At 38.7% G+C, this 14,778-nt stretch overlaps 1 protein-coding gene across 2 annotated transcripts in view; it reads left to right on the top strand.

Moving 5' to 3' along the window:
* Window positions 1-14,778, top strand: part of LOC109042210 (metabotropic glycine receptor) — a 437,874-nt gene that overhangs the window by 316,464 nt on the left and 106,632 nt on the right. For both annotated transcript variants that reach the window (XM_072300307.1, XM_072300308.1), the window contains exon 5: window positions 14,117-14,312. In XM_072300307.1, coding sequence (XP_072156408.1) covers window positions 14,117-14,312 — 196 coding nt within the window. The remainder of the gene's footprint in view (window positions 1-14,116; window positions 14,313-14,778) is intronic.

The raw sequence follows: 14,778 nt of genomic DNA, 5'->3' as shown, positions 1-14,778 counted from the left end.
AGACGAAGATTCAGAGGAGGAGTAGAAGAAGAAGGAGAAGCGGAGGAGGAGGAGGAGAAGGAGGAGGAGGAGGAGAAGGAGGAGGAGGAGAAGGAGGAGGAGGAGAAGGAGGAGGAGAAAGAGGAGGAGGAGGAGGAGGAGGAGGAGGAGGAGGAGGAGGAAAATGGAATTAAGGAATTTAGGAAGGAAGGCAGAGGAAGCAGAGGAGGAAGTTAAAGATAAAGTAGATGATAAAGAGTTCTAGGATAAATGTATTTTCTTCGTCATGTCCCCCCTTAATTCCCTTCTTCATTTCTCTCTTCCTCTTCTTCTTCGTCTTCCACGTCTCTGTCTTCGTCTTCCGATTTAGAAGATGAAATCTTATAATAAAAAAGAAAAAATCTTCGTCTTCCGATTTAGAAGTTAAAATCTTATAATAAAAAGGAAAAAATGAAAGTGCTTCGGAAATCGTTACATTTGAAACAGAGCCACCTTAAATTTACAAAACACACATTATAATTTCCTTTAATACATATTTTTTCTTTCATCAATTCAAATGAGAATAATCCATACAGAACTTGCAAACATTTCAAAATAATGAGTTGAAAAACGCTGACTCCACGAGTTTAAATATTAGATCCTGACACAGAGCTGAGCGGCGTGTCAGCAGCACGAATCGCGCACTGACGCCTACAAACCTAACGGGATACTTCACGCACTGCGCAATGCGTGAAGTATCCCAGTTAGGTTTGTAGGCGCTATGTGCGCATGTCACACTGGTTGCCCGCCGCGCCAAGGTTTGCTACGGCGCTTCAAGCAACTATTTCGCAAGGTTGGAAAACTCAAGTCTTCCAAACGAAGGTAAATGTAGAGGGGGTGGGGTGCATTAGGAGAACCTGTGCTATTTCAACTTTGGTGAGTATGCAACACGGACGTCCATCGAGTGCGAATAGTCTCGTTTAGACGCCTGACGTATTCTTGTATAATGCTATTGTGCAAAGGAGAAAAACCGTGTGAAATGTTGCCTAATCTCCTCTCCTGATTTAATTTTTTAACAAAAAATCAAGCAAAACTCAGACTTGATATACTTTCAATACACTCTTTATTTCTCATGGAAAATGTTTAGACGATTTCAAAGCGTTAAGTTGTTTCCTTCTCTGTTAAACAAATGAAAGGTTAGATGATATTAGGCAAAGTACAATTGGATTGCATTTTGCAAAAAGGAACCACTATGCATTGCAATGATGCTAAGATTGTGCAACTTCACCCTTTCCAACAAAATTGCGGAAATTGTGAAAAACTATGAAATTTAGATGGTAATTCTTGTCTTAAATTTACAGTTTTTAGCGAGTAAAATAGAAACTATGAAGGGATAATCGGGTTTTTCCTCCAAGACAAAAGAAGTTGGACAATCTTAGCAACATTGCAATGCCCGTAGTAGCAAGATTCACTTTCCCTTTCCTAACAAACGTATAAGGAATTAATAACGGTTATATAAGCACCATTTTAACTAAAGTTTATAAATCGTGTATATAAGTTTTATATAAAATGCCCATGAAAATAATTATTCATATTTTCAGAAGATAACGTTTATATAAAATTTATATAATTGAGGAAGGGTTTTTATAAATTTTCTTTATACGCATAGTATCCTTTTGCTTAATTTGCTTAATATAACTGTTATATAAATGACCTGAATGACCTTAACGTAAACCTATCTCATTTTCATGAATGATGATGATGATGATCTCATTTCAATGAACACCCTCGACTCTCAGACTGCGTGGGATAGGTATTATCAGAGGTATTAGTGGCTTCGATTTTGTCCAATTGAGTTTGTCGGTTAATTTTGTCCAATATGCCAAAAATTTATCCGAACACCTCAACCACAGTTTTTCCCGAGTGTGATCTTTGTCCACGATGCGTCAGATATCATTATCAATTCCCTTTTTGTGCGGCGAGGACGGGTGGTCGCGGAGTCGCAGTGCGGCAGTCATGAAGCGCCGCCGGGCGGGCGCATTGCATTAGCCCGGCGTTGCTTTTGTTGCGGGAGCACTTACCCGGTGCCGCGAATTGGAGGCGCGTTGTTCCATGAATCGGCGTTTTACGCTTAATTACGGGCCCTCGGCCGTTGTGGACTCAGTCAACCTGGAGTGACTTTGAATTAACAATGTGGACGTGGGTCTTAATGCCGAGCCGGGGTGGATGCATCTCGGAATTCGCCCGGCTCCAAACAAGGAAGTGATGGACATGGATGAGCCCACTAATTATCCCCTTGTTGCCCGCGGAGTAGCTAACCACTTCCGCACTCCTCGGCTAAATGGGCCAGAGTCCAAGCTCCAGCTTCCATTGACATAAGATCACTCGCTCACTTTCGCTCTCTCAGGGATGCTCAACTTGTTGCAATCAAGATTCTAACGAGTTGGCGACACCGCTATTCCTTTACTTAAGGTGAATCCAGGGTTCGATCAGGGATAATTCAAGATTAGAGATAGCGCCACCAGTCACCACAGAGAATTTCACTTTCCTTCGACGATTACCTACTGAAATAATTTTCCTCAAATTACAAAATGTAGATCCACAAAATGTAGATTATTTTTTGCTTGATATTTTTTAGCCAAAAATATTGGCAATTAGAATTATACAAGCGCAGAGAAAGTACGGCTGAAACTTTCAGCTCAGCGGCGGCGGCCGAGCGCGCAACGGGATCCCTCATGTTCTGTCTCTCTCTCTCTCTCCCACTGCCGCAATGGGAATTACATTCCGCCGCAGTTAAGACTTTATTTTTAGGAATTTTGAGAATATTTTTTTCCTGAGTGTTCCTCAAGTATGTTGCTATATCCCCTGGATCTCCAATCTTGAATAAGTGTTACAATTTTTATTATTTTAGCAAATATATACGGCTATTCTGAGCAGCGCGACGTAGTGGCCAAATCGCGAAGTTCCAAACCTCGATTCACCTTAACTATATTATTATAGTAATCGTTTCATACTTACGTAAAATTCTTCCCGCAGAAGAAACTTTATTTTGTAATAGATGACAATCAGGATATTCAGAGTAACGACAAGGTATCCCTCAAAGACGAAGAAAATGCTGTGGAAATAATGTTAAATTTACTCTCATGAATATAATGTAAAATTGAGGAACCTGATTATAATAAGGTAAGGAAGGCTGCCTTTTTTACTGCCATGCTGAGGAATAACGCCTTATGAACATTGAACATCCGGAAGTTGACAAATTTTCGGACGAATCGTGTAGTTTTGAGGCAAGTTGTGCATATTTTACCTTGAAGTTTTCAGTTATGACAGATCGGAATTTCGAACAAAATTCCCCTAAATAAATTGAAGAAAACTATTAACAATTGTCTCAGCAAATTTGTTTGTTATTAAACGCAATACGCAACCTCTGGAGGCTCATGCGCGGCGTTCTTACCTTTAGCATGGTGGTCTAGTGCCGTGTTTACGTATAGTCGTTCCCTATACTGCTGCGCTAAGGAAGAACGCCATATGAACATTCGAGAGTTGCCCAATTCCCTTCGATAAAATGTTTATTTTTGAGGAAAATTATGAATATTTTTATTTGAAATTTACAGGAGTTTTAGATCAACTTACAAAAAAAATTATCTGAGAAATTGGTAGACAAATATTCAAAACAATGCCTGAAAATTAGTGATTTGCCAGGAGAAATTTGGCAACGCCTGAAGGCTCATACGGCGTTTTTCCTTAGCACGGCCGTATACACCTCCTCTCTATAGGAAATCCTATATGATTAATATTCAAATTAGTGAGGGTTCAAGAAGAACCTCAATATAATATCATAAAGTGGACACTGGACAATTTGTATAAATCTTGAGTAGAGCTCAGTCGTGAAATTCCGGAAATGGATCCTTAAGAAGGTTTACAATTTGACGCTACAAAAAGTACAAGACACATAAGAAAATACGATGCGAATTTTGTAGATTCAAAAGTAGGTTATGGAGGAGATAGAGCAAAGTATAAGACGCGTGTTGATGACGGCGCAGAGATACAACTATTCGTGCTTGATGGATGTCCGTGTTGCGTCTGCAAAATTGACGGCGCGATGGCGCTAGGCGTGAACTCGCGAGCTCCGCTCTGTGCTGCAAATGATGTGTCGCTTAGATTCGGGAGATAAGTTAAGAAATGAGACCCGCTGACGCGTGCACGACTTATTCATCTTCAAAACTAAATGTGTTAACACCATATTTTTTCATTAATTTTTAGGAAGGTGTATTTATTTTAGGTACAGTTTTTTAAAAGGTCTTCAATTATTGTTAAAACCATACGCTAAGGATATCCTTGGGCTCATAGATTCAGCAGTAATGGCATTAACTTACATTTTTGTGGAAGAAATTGAGATATTTTCCGTTTGATGACGTTTGAAATAATTTTGTAGATTCATCGTATTTTGATGGAGTTTTACCGCAAAGTTTTTCAATCTCATTTTTAAAATTAGAAAGCGAGAATGAGGGGAGCTAAAAGAGTGAAAACATGAAAAAACGCTCTGGTTTGAAACTGTGCTTATGGATGGGCTATGTAGGCATCTCGTCCGATTTACGGGCTCAGTAGCCAGAGAACCGGCTCAGAAATTCGGAATTTACGGCCTCGAGGGCGGTAAATTTATATATAGTCTGTCACTATGTCTCTCGGAATTGGAACTTTCCTCTATCGAAGAAAAAGTTTATTTTTTCACACTTTTCAACAACACAAAACCCCGTACTCTGTGACTCTGACGAGGATATCCTTGCTTTTTGTTCAAATCATGATACACTAACCGACAGAATCTGGAAAACTTTGAACAGCAAAACTACTTGAAGTTTAACAAAAGGCAGTTTCCTTAGGCTGAAATAAAACATACAATTATGAAAACAGCAACTTTCGGAGTATAATCTTTAAAAACGGTTTCTTTTGTGCTAGAGTATAAAAGTATCATAAAGTAAATGAAACAATAAAAGATTTTTAGGGATATATCTTTCATGCCATGAGAAAAAAATGCGTAATGACATGCCTTATGTTATTCTTAACTTTCCATCATTACCGCGTGAAATACTGTTTTGATATACAAAATAGAAGCAACGTAATCAGATATTCAAAACTGTTGCCCTTATTTTATTTGTGAAAGAGAAAAGAAAACCCACCTCTCTCAGTAGGCACTTGGGATTTTTCACACATGAAGAAAAAGAATATCTTAATAAAAAGCTTGAAATCTTATTTTTCGATTAAAATCACCGCACGGATGGAAGTCCTTCGCAATCACAGCACGAAACGAGACGTGCGGCTTTCGAGTTTAGTAGTAGCTTTGTTTTTCCTGTTCTTCCTCCCTTTGCTTGAAAGAATGGGTGCAAGGGTAACTGAGAGTCGGGCAAACTCGTAATTTTCGAAATGAGTCCCAAAAGTTATCCCATAAATTCTGTAGGCGATTGATCCTAGGCGCGGCAGTGGAAAAAAGGCTTTAATTTAAAACTTTGGGATCCCTGTGGAAAAAAACACAATTAAAACCCATCGACGGAGTTCTTAATTATTGAACTTGGTTTTAATTCGCTGGAGACTCCGACCCTCTGTTTCTTGAGAGTCAGCTTTGTTGTATCCGAGGGCAAGCGGTAATTTACTGGACCCATCTAGATTGAACCACTGTCTCCAAACACGAAACAAAAACCGTATCAAATCAACATTTCCTAAGGGTTATTTTGTTTTTGTTTTTGTTTTTTTCGTATTTTTTTTTTAGAAAGAGGAAGATAGGAAGAGAGCGGTAAGATATTTTTCTCTACACAGAGGCAAAATTAATATGTAAATAATGAACACTTCCTACTAATACATCGTGAAAATATAAATTTCAATAACAAATCTGAAAATTACTAGAGCGGCCTCTGTATAACCGGATTTCTATAGGCAATGCAAAAAAAAAAAAAAAAAAAAAAAAAAAAAAAAAAAAAAAAAAAAAAAAAAAAAAAACCAAGACAATTGATTTATTTCAATCAAAATTGAAGAGCCTCGGGAACCGTTTTGAAGATGTTATCTTCATTTCGCTGTCTTGTGCTAGGTTCGGGTCAGTAAAGCAACTAAACTAACTTACGAGTAAGGCGTGCTGTATCACAGAAATTGAAGGCGCTCCAAAAAGACGTCTTTCACTAACGAAGTCTTCTTTAAACGCTCAATAATTACCCAAAATCAACATCCAACCAAGATCACATTTTTAATCACAAAATTGATTGAAAACCCTGTAAAATATCGCAACCAACTAAGAGTTAAGTGTATCTGCACAAAATAAAATAGTAACTTACTAGGGGCTTATGGGGCTGCTTCGCAGCCCCTTATTTTTCCTGTACACTTTTCATTTTCACATGTTTTTTTTTTTTTTTTTTATTTATTTTCATTTAATTTTCTGTTTTGTCTTTGAATCGGGTCTAATTATTTTTTTGAGAGAATAAATATAACAAATGTTTTCAAAAATTGTAATTTTATTTAGTAAACTTTAAACTAAAATTTTGTTTTAATCTTCATACAAAATTATTTTTTCGGTTTTACATTTGTTTTCAAACTAATTTTAAAGAAGATCTTTTTTTATTTTTTAAATACTTTGCTTTTTTTTCGATTAAATTGTTGATTCTTCTTTTGCCATTTCTGTCCTGCTTTTCTTCCTATATTTCCTACAACTTTGCTCTTCTTCTTTCCTCCTTTTGTCTTTTCTTTTTTTGCTTCTTCTTTTTCTTCTTCAGTAGCTGTTCCTTCTGGTTCTTCTTCTTTTTCTGCTCCTGTTTTAACTTCATCTAATTTTTCCGCTTTTTCTTCTTCGTTTTTTCCATGTTCAGTCTGCATTCTGGTTCCGGTAATAAACTTACCTATATATGGATCCTTGAACTTTAAAGCAATAAGGTCCATCACCCGGAATATCAATTCGATTTGCAGAGAAAGAGGCAAAAGCAACAGCACTATTATAATTTCTGATATGCTTTATGAAATTTGGAGAATATAAAAATAATGATTTCAAATCGGTATTTGTCCGAATACTCGGTAAAGAAATTAAGCCATTTTGGCAGCAGTTATTAAAATGACCATTGGACATTTCACCCTGAAAATGGCGAGCATCACAATGATGACAAATTATATTCATTGAACCGACTGAAAATTTGGTAACAAAATTTTCATCAAAGTTCTGATCATCAATTTTATACTTCCGAAATGAAGAAATGAAACTTTGATTTTCTATACTAATAACAGAGTTAAGTTCTTGCTTCACTAAACGAACATGCAAAGAATTCTGGAAAACGCGACCACGTTTTGGAGGACGACCGCCTCGGTCATTGAAAATTTCACTCATAACAACTGTTAAATTTAAAATTAAAATTAGTAAAAATTATTATTATTTTAACAAAATCTTAACTGAAAAGTTCAATTTTTAAATTAAAAAAAATAAATCAGAAGAAAAAGGATGAAATGAAAATGGAAATTAATAATAAACATATTTATACACATTGAAAAGAAACAGCGTGAAAAGTTCTGATCGGAAATGAGAAAAAAAACGTGGAGGTTATTGACTTAAGGAGGAAAAATTGGCAATAGGAAAAAGATGGAACCAATCATGAAAAACCGTAAAAAAAAAAAAAAAAAAAAAAAAAAAAAAAAAAAAACGCGGGAAAAAAAAAAAGAAAGTTGATGGCAGTTGAGTGTTGGAAGTAACCTCACTTAATGATGATTGTTGAATGAAAACAGCTGATAAAAAGGCAGCAAACGGTAAAGTAAGATGCGTAGCAACAAAACTTTTCCGAAAAACAAAAAAAAAAAAAAAACCCCACTTCCCCTCATCCAATTTATGAGTTTTTAGGGATTTAAAAATCGGGGACGAACCCCAGAAAATAATTTATAGTTTTCCCGAAGCATTGAGAACAACACCTTTCAAATGAACCAACGCCCCTCGCAATTAGTACAGTGGTTGATTCACAATTTCATTCTATTTTTCAAATTAAATATTAAGAAACGTTGCAGAGTTGGAGCGAAATTGGCCTACAATTCAAGTTTTAAAATCTATAATTTTACTATAAACATGATACATATTTCAAAACGTGAAATTGTAGTTTGTAATCAGTTCAGGATTAAGTGTAAAGAAACGTGACAGCCAACATACAAATTAGTAATATAGTAATATACGGCTGTGCTATAAAAGTGGCTTAATGTGTGTATAACTGCACAAAATTAATAATAACACAATTTTTTCTAAGGTACACCGTGGGATAACTTGCTCGAGCTGGACATTTAAGCGCCAAACGAAAAAATTGCACGTGATGTTTTGAAAAATTAAACAGATTTCGGTAACTTCAGTGGAGTATCGTATCTTTCCAAGCATGAAATTTCAGTTGGCAGCTTGGTTGGGGGAAAGCTCAACGCAAGTAAGCATTTCAATCGAAATTAGTGGAGACGAAGTATTAAGTTGCGGCGGCGGCATCAAAGAGATCGTTGAACTTGGCGGGGCATGAAGTAACGACCGCCCCGACCCGGATCACACCAAGGCGGGTTGCAATTACGCGAACGGAACGGCGGAAAGTGAAACTCGGAGTCGATAAGTGAAAGGTCCGGCCGTTTTCAATCAGAAAGTCGAACTTAGCCGCTTAATTGGCCCTCGTTTAATTTGCACAGTATTAGCTCCGTTTCAGCGATATTAAAAGTTACAGATCGGGTGCGGTGAGGCGTGCAGCGCCTCCAGCCTCAAAAACCACGAATCCGAGTTAAAAATGCATCGCAGTTACGTTGTCCTTGCTTTTACCACTTCCTAAGATAACTCGGCGTATTTCTTGAACCTAATTTGCGGGTAAACGAGGGAGCGGGGCAAGAGAACAAATTCCTCGCGCAAACATAATAAGTTGTAATAATTTGCATTCTGAATCCATATTTTTATAACTTTCAACGGAAATAAAGCCTCCACCGCAAAGTTTTAAGCTCGAAGTTGAGAAGTTTGAGGGCCGCGATGGATGCGCGCGGGAGATAAAATGGATGGATATCAGACAATTTATTGCCCAAAAGTTGAGCGCGAGAAAGATAAATTACTTAGGGAGCTAAGTCGCTCTCCGCCCTCCGGACCACCGGCCGCAACTTTATCAAAATTTTCGATGTATCATTAAATTTTAATTAGGTGGTTCGGACTTTTTGAGCTTTGTCGTAAGTCCCGGATCAAACCTAACGAGCTTCCGAACCGCTTTGTTCTATTCCGTCTCGGTGTTGGGGTAGGTCGGTGATCCAGTTTCCTTGCGGAGGGAGATCTGTTATCAGCTCATGATCCGGGAGCTTGAGAACACGAGTTGAACCGAACTTTCGGAAGTGTTCCTTCTTTTCCGACTCGCTGTACCTGGATTCAGTACAGTGCCCCAAAGAGGTACCTAACTCCATTTTAGCTACTTCGAGGGATTGGGAGAGCTGGGACCCTCATGTCAATCCCATTCATTCAAACGTAAATTATAGTTTTTGGAACTTTACATCCTTTAACCGACGTTAGATAGGGAGACCAAACTTTGTCCACATATGAATGAGTTATCGGCGTTTTCTAAAGAGCCACTCGGTGAATTTATTAAAAAAATTCGAGCTAAGAACATCGTGGCTCTGGAATACTGACTGTTTCGAACGTCGCTGGGCTCATTGGATGCTGCGATCTTCTCAGATGCTGGTCCAACAGAAAAAATTAACGAAATACTGCCCTTTTAATAATATAGTACGTCCAGAGCCGGATTAAAGGGGTGGCCACATGGACCGCGGCCCATGGCGGCAAATCTAGAAGGCGGCAAATTTTGCAATTTTTTTAAATGTAGGTATAAGAAAATATCGGATTTAGAAAAAAAATTACAAACGAGAAAAGGCGACAAAATCTCTCATTTCCTGAGAGTATAGTGATTTTTAATTTTGTCGTATTTCAGCACTGAGAAAAAACTATGGTTTATAAACCTATTAGAGGTAAATATGGAACACCTATAATAGTCGTAAATAAACTAATGATTCTCGGTCTGTGAACCATACTAAGGTCTCTGTACCTAATTAAGGTACCCCGTGCCATAACTAAGGTATATGTGCTATTATTATATGTAGAGGTACTACTATTAGTGGTGTTCCATATTTACCTCTAATAGGTTTATAAGCCATAGTTTTTTCTCAGTGAGTGATACAAGAGACAGCACCTTTAAGTAGTCGAGTTAAGAGAGAAACCAAACACACAATTTGGCCTGGAACGGCGCGGCGCAGAGAGCAATGATGACGAGGACTTGAAATGAAAAGGAGAAGCTCTCGGCGCGGTGATCGGCATGTAACATACATTAGCGCCTACAAGACTGCACGAATACTTCACGCATTGCATCAAACACAGTGCGGTCATTGCGGTCAGCGTGAAACTCATAGTGCTTACAAGAATGCATGAATACTTCACGCATTGCGCCAAACACAGTGCGGTCAGCGTGGAACGCATAGCGCTTACAAGACTGCGTGAATACTTCACGCATTGCGCCTAACACGGTGCGGTCTGCGCGGCGCGGCGGCGGAAGTTAAAATCATTAAACCACATTCATGTTTGTTCTTTCATAATTTTGTAGTTCATTTCTTATGAATGAAAGGCCTTGTCCACGCAGAGATAGGTTTACGAAACTTAACTTTTGCCAGCAGTGTTGACAGGGCATTCCCAAAACATGTGTTCAACACGAGTAAACGCGTCTTATGCACCCCTCCCCCGCTGGCACGTTCACTTGATGGTTTTTATTGATGTTTCAATTCGAATGAGAAGGAGGCGGTAAAATACAGGCGGCCCTTGGGCGGCAAGTAGGTAAATCCGGCCCCAATTACGTCATCTATTGCGTTATAGATTTATATCTATTTGCAGCGTTGCAGATGTCCTATCGATTTTCACTGTTTGGAGACTTCTGACTCTATCGTGGGAAACTTGACAACATTCTAATTTATATAGGGTGTATTTTCTTGGTAAGATAGTACCGGCGTATACCGAAGGAAAACTTCGTATGGACATTCAAACGCTGCCAATTTTCCCTCTTAATGTATATTTTATATGAAATTTAAGAATACTCTCCTTTGAAGTTCTTAGAAACCACAGACGAAACTGCAAGTACAATTTTGTTCAAATATAAACTGTAAAAAAAAATACGAAACTTCCGTAGAAACTTCGTATGCAATACTCTCTTTTCCCTAACGACTATCTTTGTAGTGGTAATCTCTCTATAACGAGGAAATTGGTCAGTCCTTTGCACCTATATTTAATACAAACTGTCATTAAAACGAGAAAAGAAACTGACGAAGGATCGAAAAACAGCGTGCTCGCAACGAACACCTGAATAATTGATTATTTACCATAGTTTCAAATGAAGAAATATCGAAACTCGATCATTCACATCTCGGCAATGATCTCTCGAGTTTTCATTATAGAGAAAAAGTATTGTATTTTCAAAAGAAATTTGGCAACTAATTAAACATGATTGGGGTAGCATCTATGAATAATAAAATAAGGATTAATACAGGAACCTTGATGCTCATACTTGTTTTTACTTACATGATATAGTACATGCAGAGGTGGGAGCCAAAGCTTTTCAAACGTCTAGCGTTCATCATCAGGGCTAGCATACATAGTAACAGCGAAAAGGGCAAAATAATAAACAACAAGCACTAATAATCTACATCATGCACAAAAATGAATTTCATAGCTCAAACAGTAAATAGCAAAAGTTTGTAGCTGTACAGGTAAGAAAGGAGAGAGCAAGTTGACAAGGGGTAAGAGCTGTTTACTAGAGTCCCTTTATACCCAGAGTTAAGACAACTCGATTATCAGCTGACTGGCAGCCGGCCTTGGCTGGCCATGGAGGCCGGAACGAGTGCACCCAAACGAACGATATTGAGGGATAAGGATCAGGAATCCTGCGATGTCTGTCACACAAAAACAAGAACATCAACGAATTGATCAATTAAAAAGAAAATGAGATTGGTTTGTGAATAATTTCTTAATTTATTTTCATTTTGGACCGATGGCAATAAAAATTTACTCTTGATTAACCACAATTAGGTAACATTTTCATTATTTTTGTTGACATTCAAGGTACCGCCATCTTGGTGCACTCGTTTCGGCCCCCATGAGCGAGAACCAATCAGAATTAGATTTTTTTTTAGGCCACTTTCAGCCCAACCCTGGCCCAACCAAAAGTGAGTTGTCTTAACACTGGGTATAAAGGGACTCTACTGTTTACATACTCTAATTTGGCAATTTTTAAATTTTGGCAATTCATAAATTTGGCAACGTTTGAACTTTCCTCCGGTGTTCTTCTTCAGCACGAGCACTGAGCACACCATGTTCTCGCGGAATTTTATGTAGGATTAGTTGATTGAAGCGCAAATCCCAGTACTTTGCAGGCGGGCCGGGAGCCGAACCCGTCGGGTAATGGAAGCATTCGCCACTCTCGGCCCCGCGTCCCCAATCTGTATCGTTAGCCGGAATGGCCGGTCACTCGCTCTGTTTTGACCGGTCTTCCCGGGACTCTGGGAGGACGCGCTGATAAGTAGTCTCATCGCGAGAAAACCATGATTTATGCACGTGCCGATGCATACTCAGCACTATCGCGCGCGACGTTTCGCCAAACCCTACTATCCGAACACCGACCTGAGCCCTGGATCGGGTAAGAGTGCGGCGGTACCACGGCTCATGTTAAGATGTCGCTTCGGTGCGATCGTTGTTTTTTCCCTAGATGCCATAACTCAGTCCCTTCCCGGATTGTTATGTTCGCCAAGACGATGATAGGTCTGCCCTCCTTCCCCCGCCGACAACTCGACCCTTTTAAGAGAGTGGTCCGATTTTTTATGAACCGCTGGTCGAGGAATTAGCTTACAGCCATGTATTTGCTCTGCGCAGAACGCATCGCGAGGATATTCTACATGTGTGGATCACTTCGATGGCGCACAGTGGATCGAGTCAATAGGAGAGGTCGGACAAAATTTGGTAACTTTAAACGCTAAGGACAATGTTTATACAATACTTTAGGGTTTCTAAAAGTGGTTTCATTGGCTCCCTCGTAACATTTTCTTCTAAAAGCACCCATTGAAACTATAAATGTGACAAAATGAAGATCAAAATTTTCAGTTTTAGTCCAAAATTTTATGTCCGACCTCTCTTATTGACTCGATGCACTGTGTGGCGGGATTAGAACAACACGTTTTTCAATTGCAATGTTTCGAAATTCCCGCTCCTTAAGATATTACTGCTGGACACAGTGGCGATTCTTGAAAGTCGGCAACTCTGCTTTTCCTCCATTTACATGCATGTAAAACAATCGATTCTTGGTGAGGTAGCTTGCCTTACCTAAAATCGATACATTTAATTGATTTAAAGGGAGGAAAAACAGTGTTGCCGACTTTCAAGAATCGCCACTGGTTGGACGTTATTGAGGGAAATTTATGGGATGCTGATTAGAGAGGTAAAGAAAAGGCACAATTTTGGCAACGTCAAAGGCTCGCCTAATGATGATTTATGAAAATGAAACAAAAAAAATTCGCCTAATGATGACCGACGAATGTCAGGACGAGCATTTTGCTAGGCGAGTTTTTGCAATTAAATTAGGCTGGTATTGCTAAACCGGTTGCTTAACTCTCTGGTCATCGGTCATCGTTCATCTGAGCGTTGACTTCCGAAAGGTGACAAGTGAAAATATCCAATGTAAAATGGCCAACTGTAAAAATATCTTATTTTTATCACCTATTTTATCATCGGGGAGATGGCACAGAGTGGATCGAGTCAATCAGAGGTCGGACAATCGGACATTCAATTTTTGACCAAAACTGCAAATTTTGATGTTTATTTCGTTACATTTTAAACTTTGAGGGATGCTTTTAGAAGAAAATTTCACGAGAAAACTAATAGAACCACTTTTAAAATCTCAAAGTTTTTTATAGACTGACTTATAAGCTTTTAAAGTTTCCGAATGTTGTCCGACCTCTCCTATTGACTATTCACTGCGTTTTAGTGCGAGGTCTTTAAAATTTACCTTGTCTTTTCTTAGGATTGTCTGCGATCGTGAACCATGAACACGACACACCATCACATAGTTAAAACCAAAACAAAATGGTCTAACCTCTGTTATTTTTTGTTTGTTCTCAGCTTTCAACACGTACACGCACAAATTAAACGCGACGGTAACCGCGCACACGCCCCGGGAGCACGATGAAATACTCGTCGTCACCTACGAAGATGGAAAGTGGAGTAAACCTTACTACGACTGTGGAGGGGGCAATATTTGGATGCTCACCTACACGGTCCCTTTTTTTGGATACGGCAACAGCTCGTACTTTTTCAAGTAAGTCACTTCTTCAATTATTTTTATCGCGACCTCCGCGTCGCAAGAGCAAATTACCATCTGGACCGCGTTAGGCAGAAAAGAACCAAGTAACATCAGCTATTGCCAAATCAAATCGGGAAATTTAATATTTTACACGGAAAAGGTCGTTTGAATTTTTGTGCAAAGGTCGGTAAATTTTGTGCAAAGTGCAAGACAAATTTCTTAAAATTTTCAAAGGAATCCGCTTAAACTTTCTCTAGTTAAACATGTAATTTACCAGTTGAATTTGGCAATAGATCGTAAATTTTCGATACTGGGTCGTGATTTTTGAATGGAGGAATGAAATGAATTTTTAGGGCAATTGCGAAGAATTGAAACTGTCTTCGTCTCAGTAACCCGGCACCAATTTGTATCTTTTTCTTTGAGTTACGACTCAGCACGCCGAGAAAACGGCTCAAGTTGAAACATAGTTCTCTCATCATAT

Source organism: Bemisia tabaci, chromosome 5 (assembly GCF_918797505.1).
Source record: "Bemisia tabaci chromosome 5, PGI_BMITA_v3".
Classification (NCBI taxonomy): domain Eukaryota; kingdom Metazoa; phylum Arthropoda; class Insecta; order Hemiptera; family Aleyrodidae; genus Bemisia; species Bemisia tabaci.
This window is presented reverse-complemented; position numbering and strand designations above follow the sequence as displayed.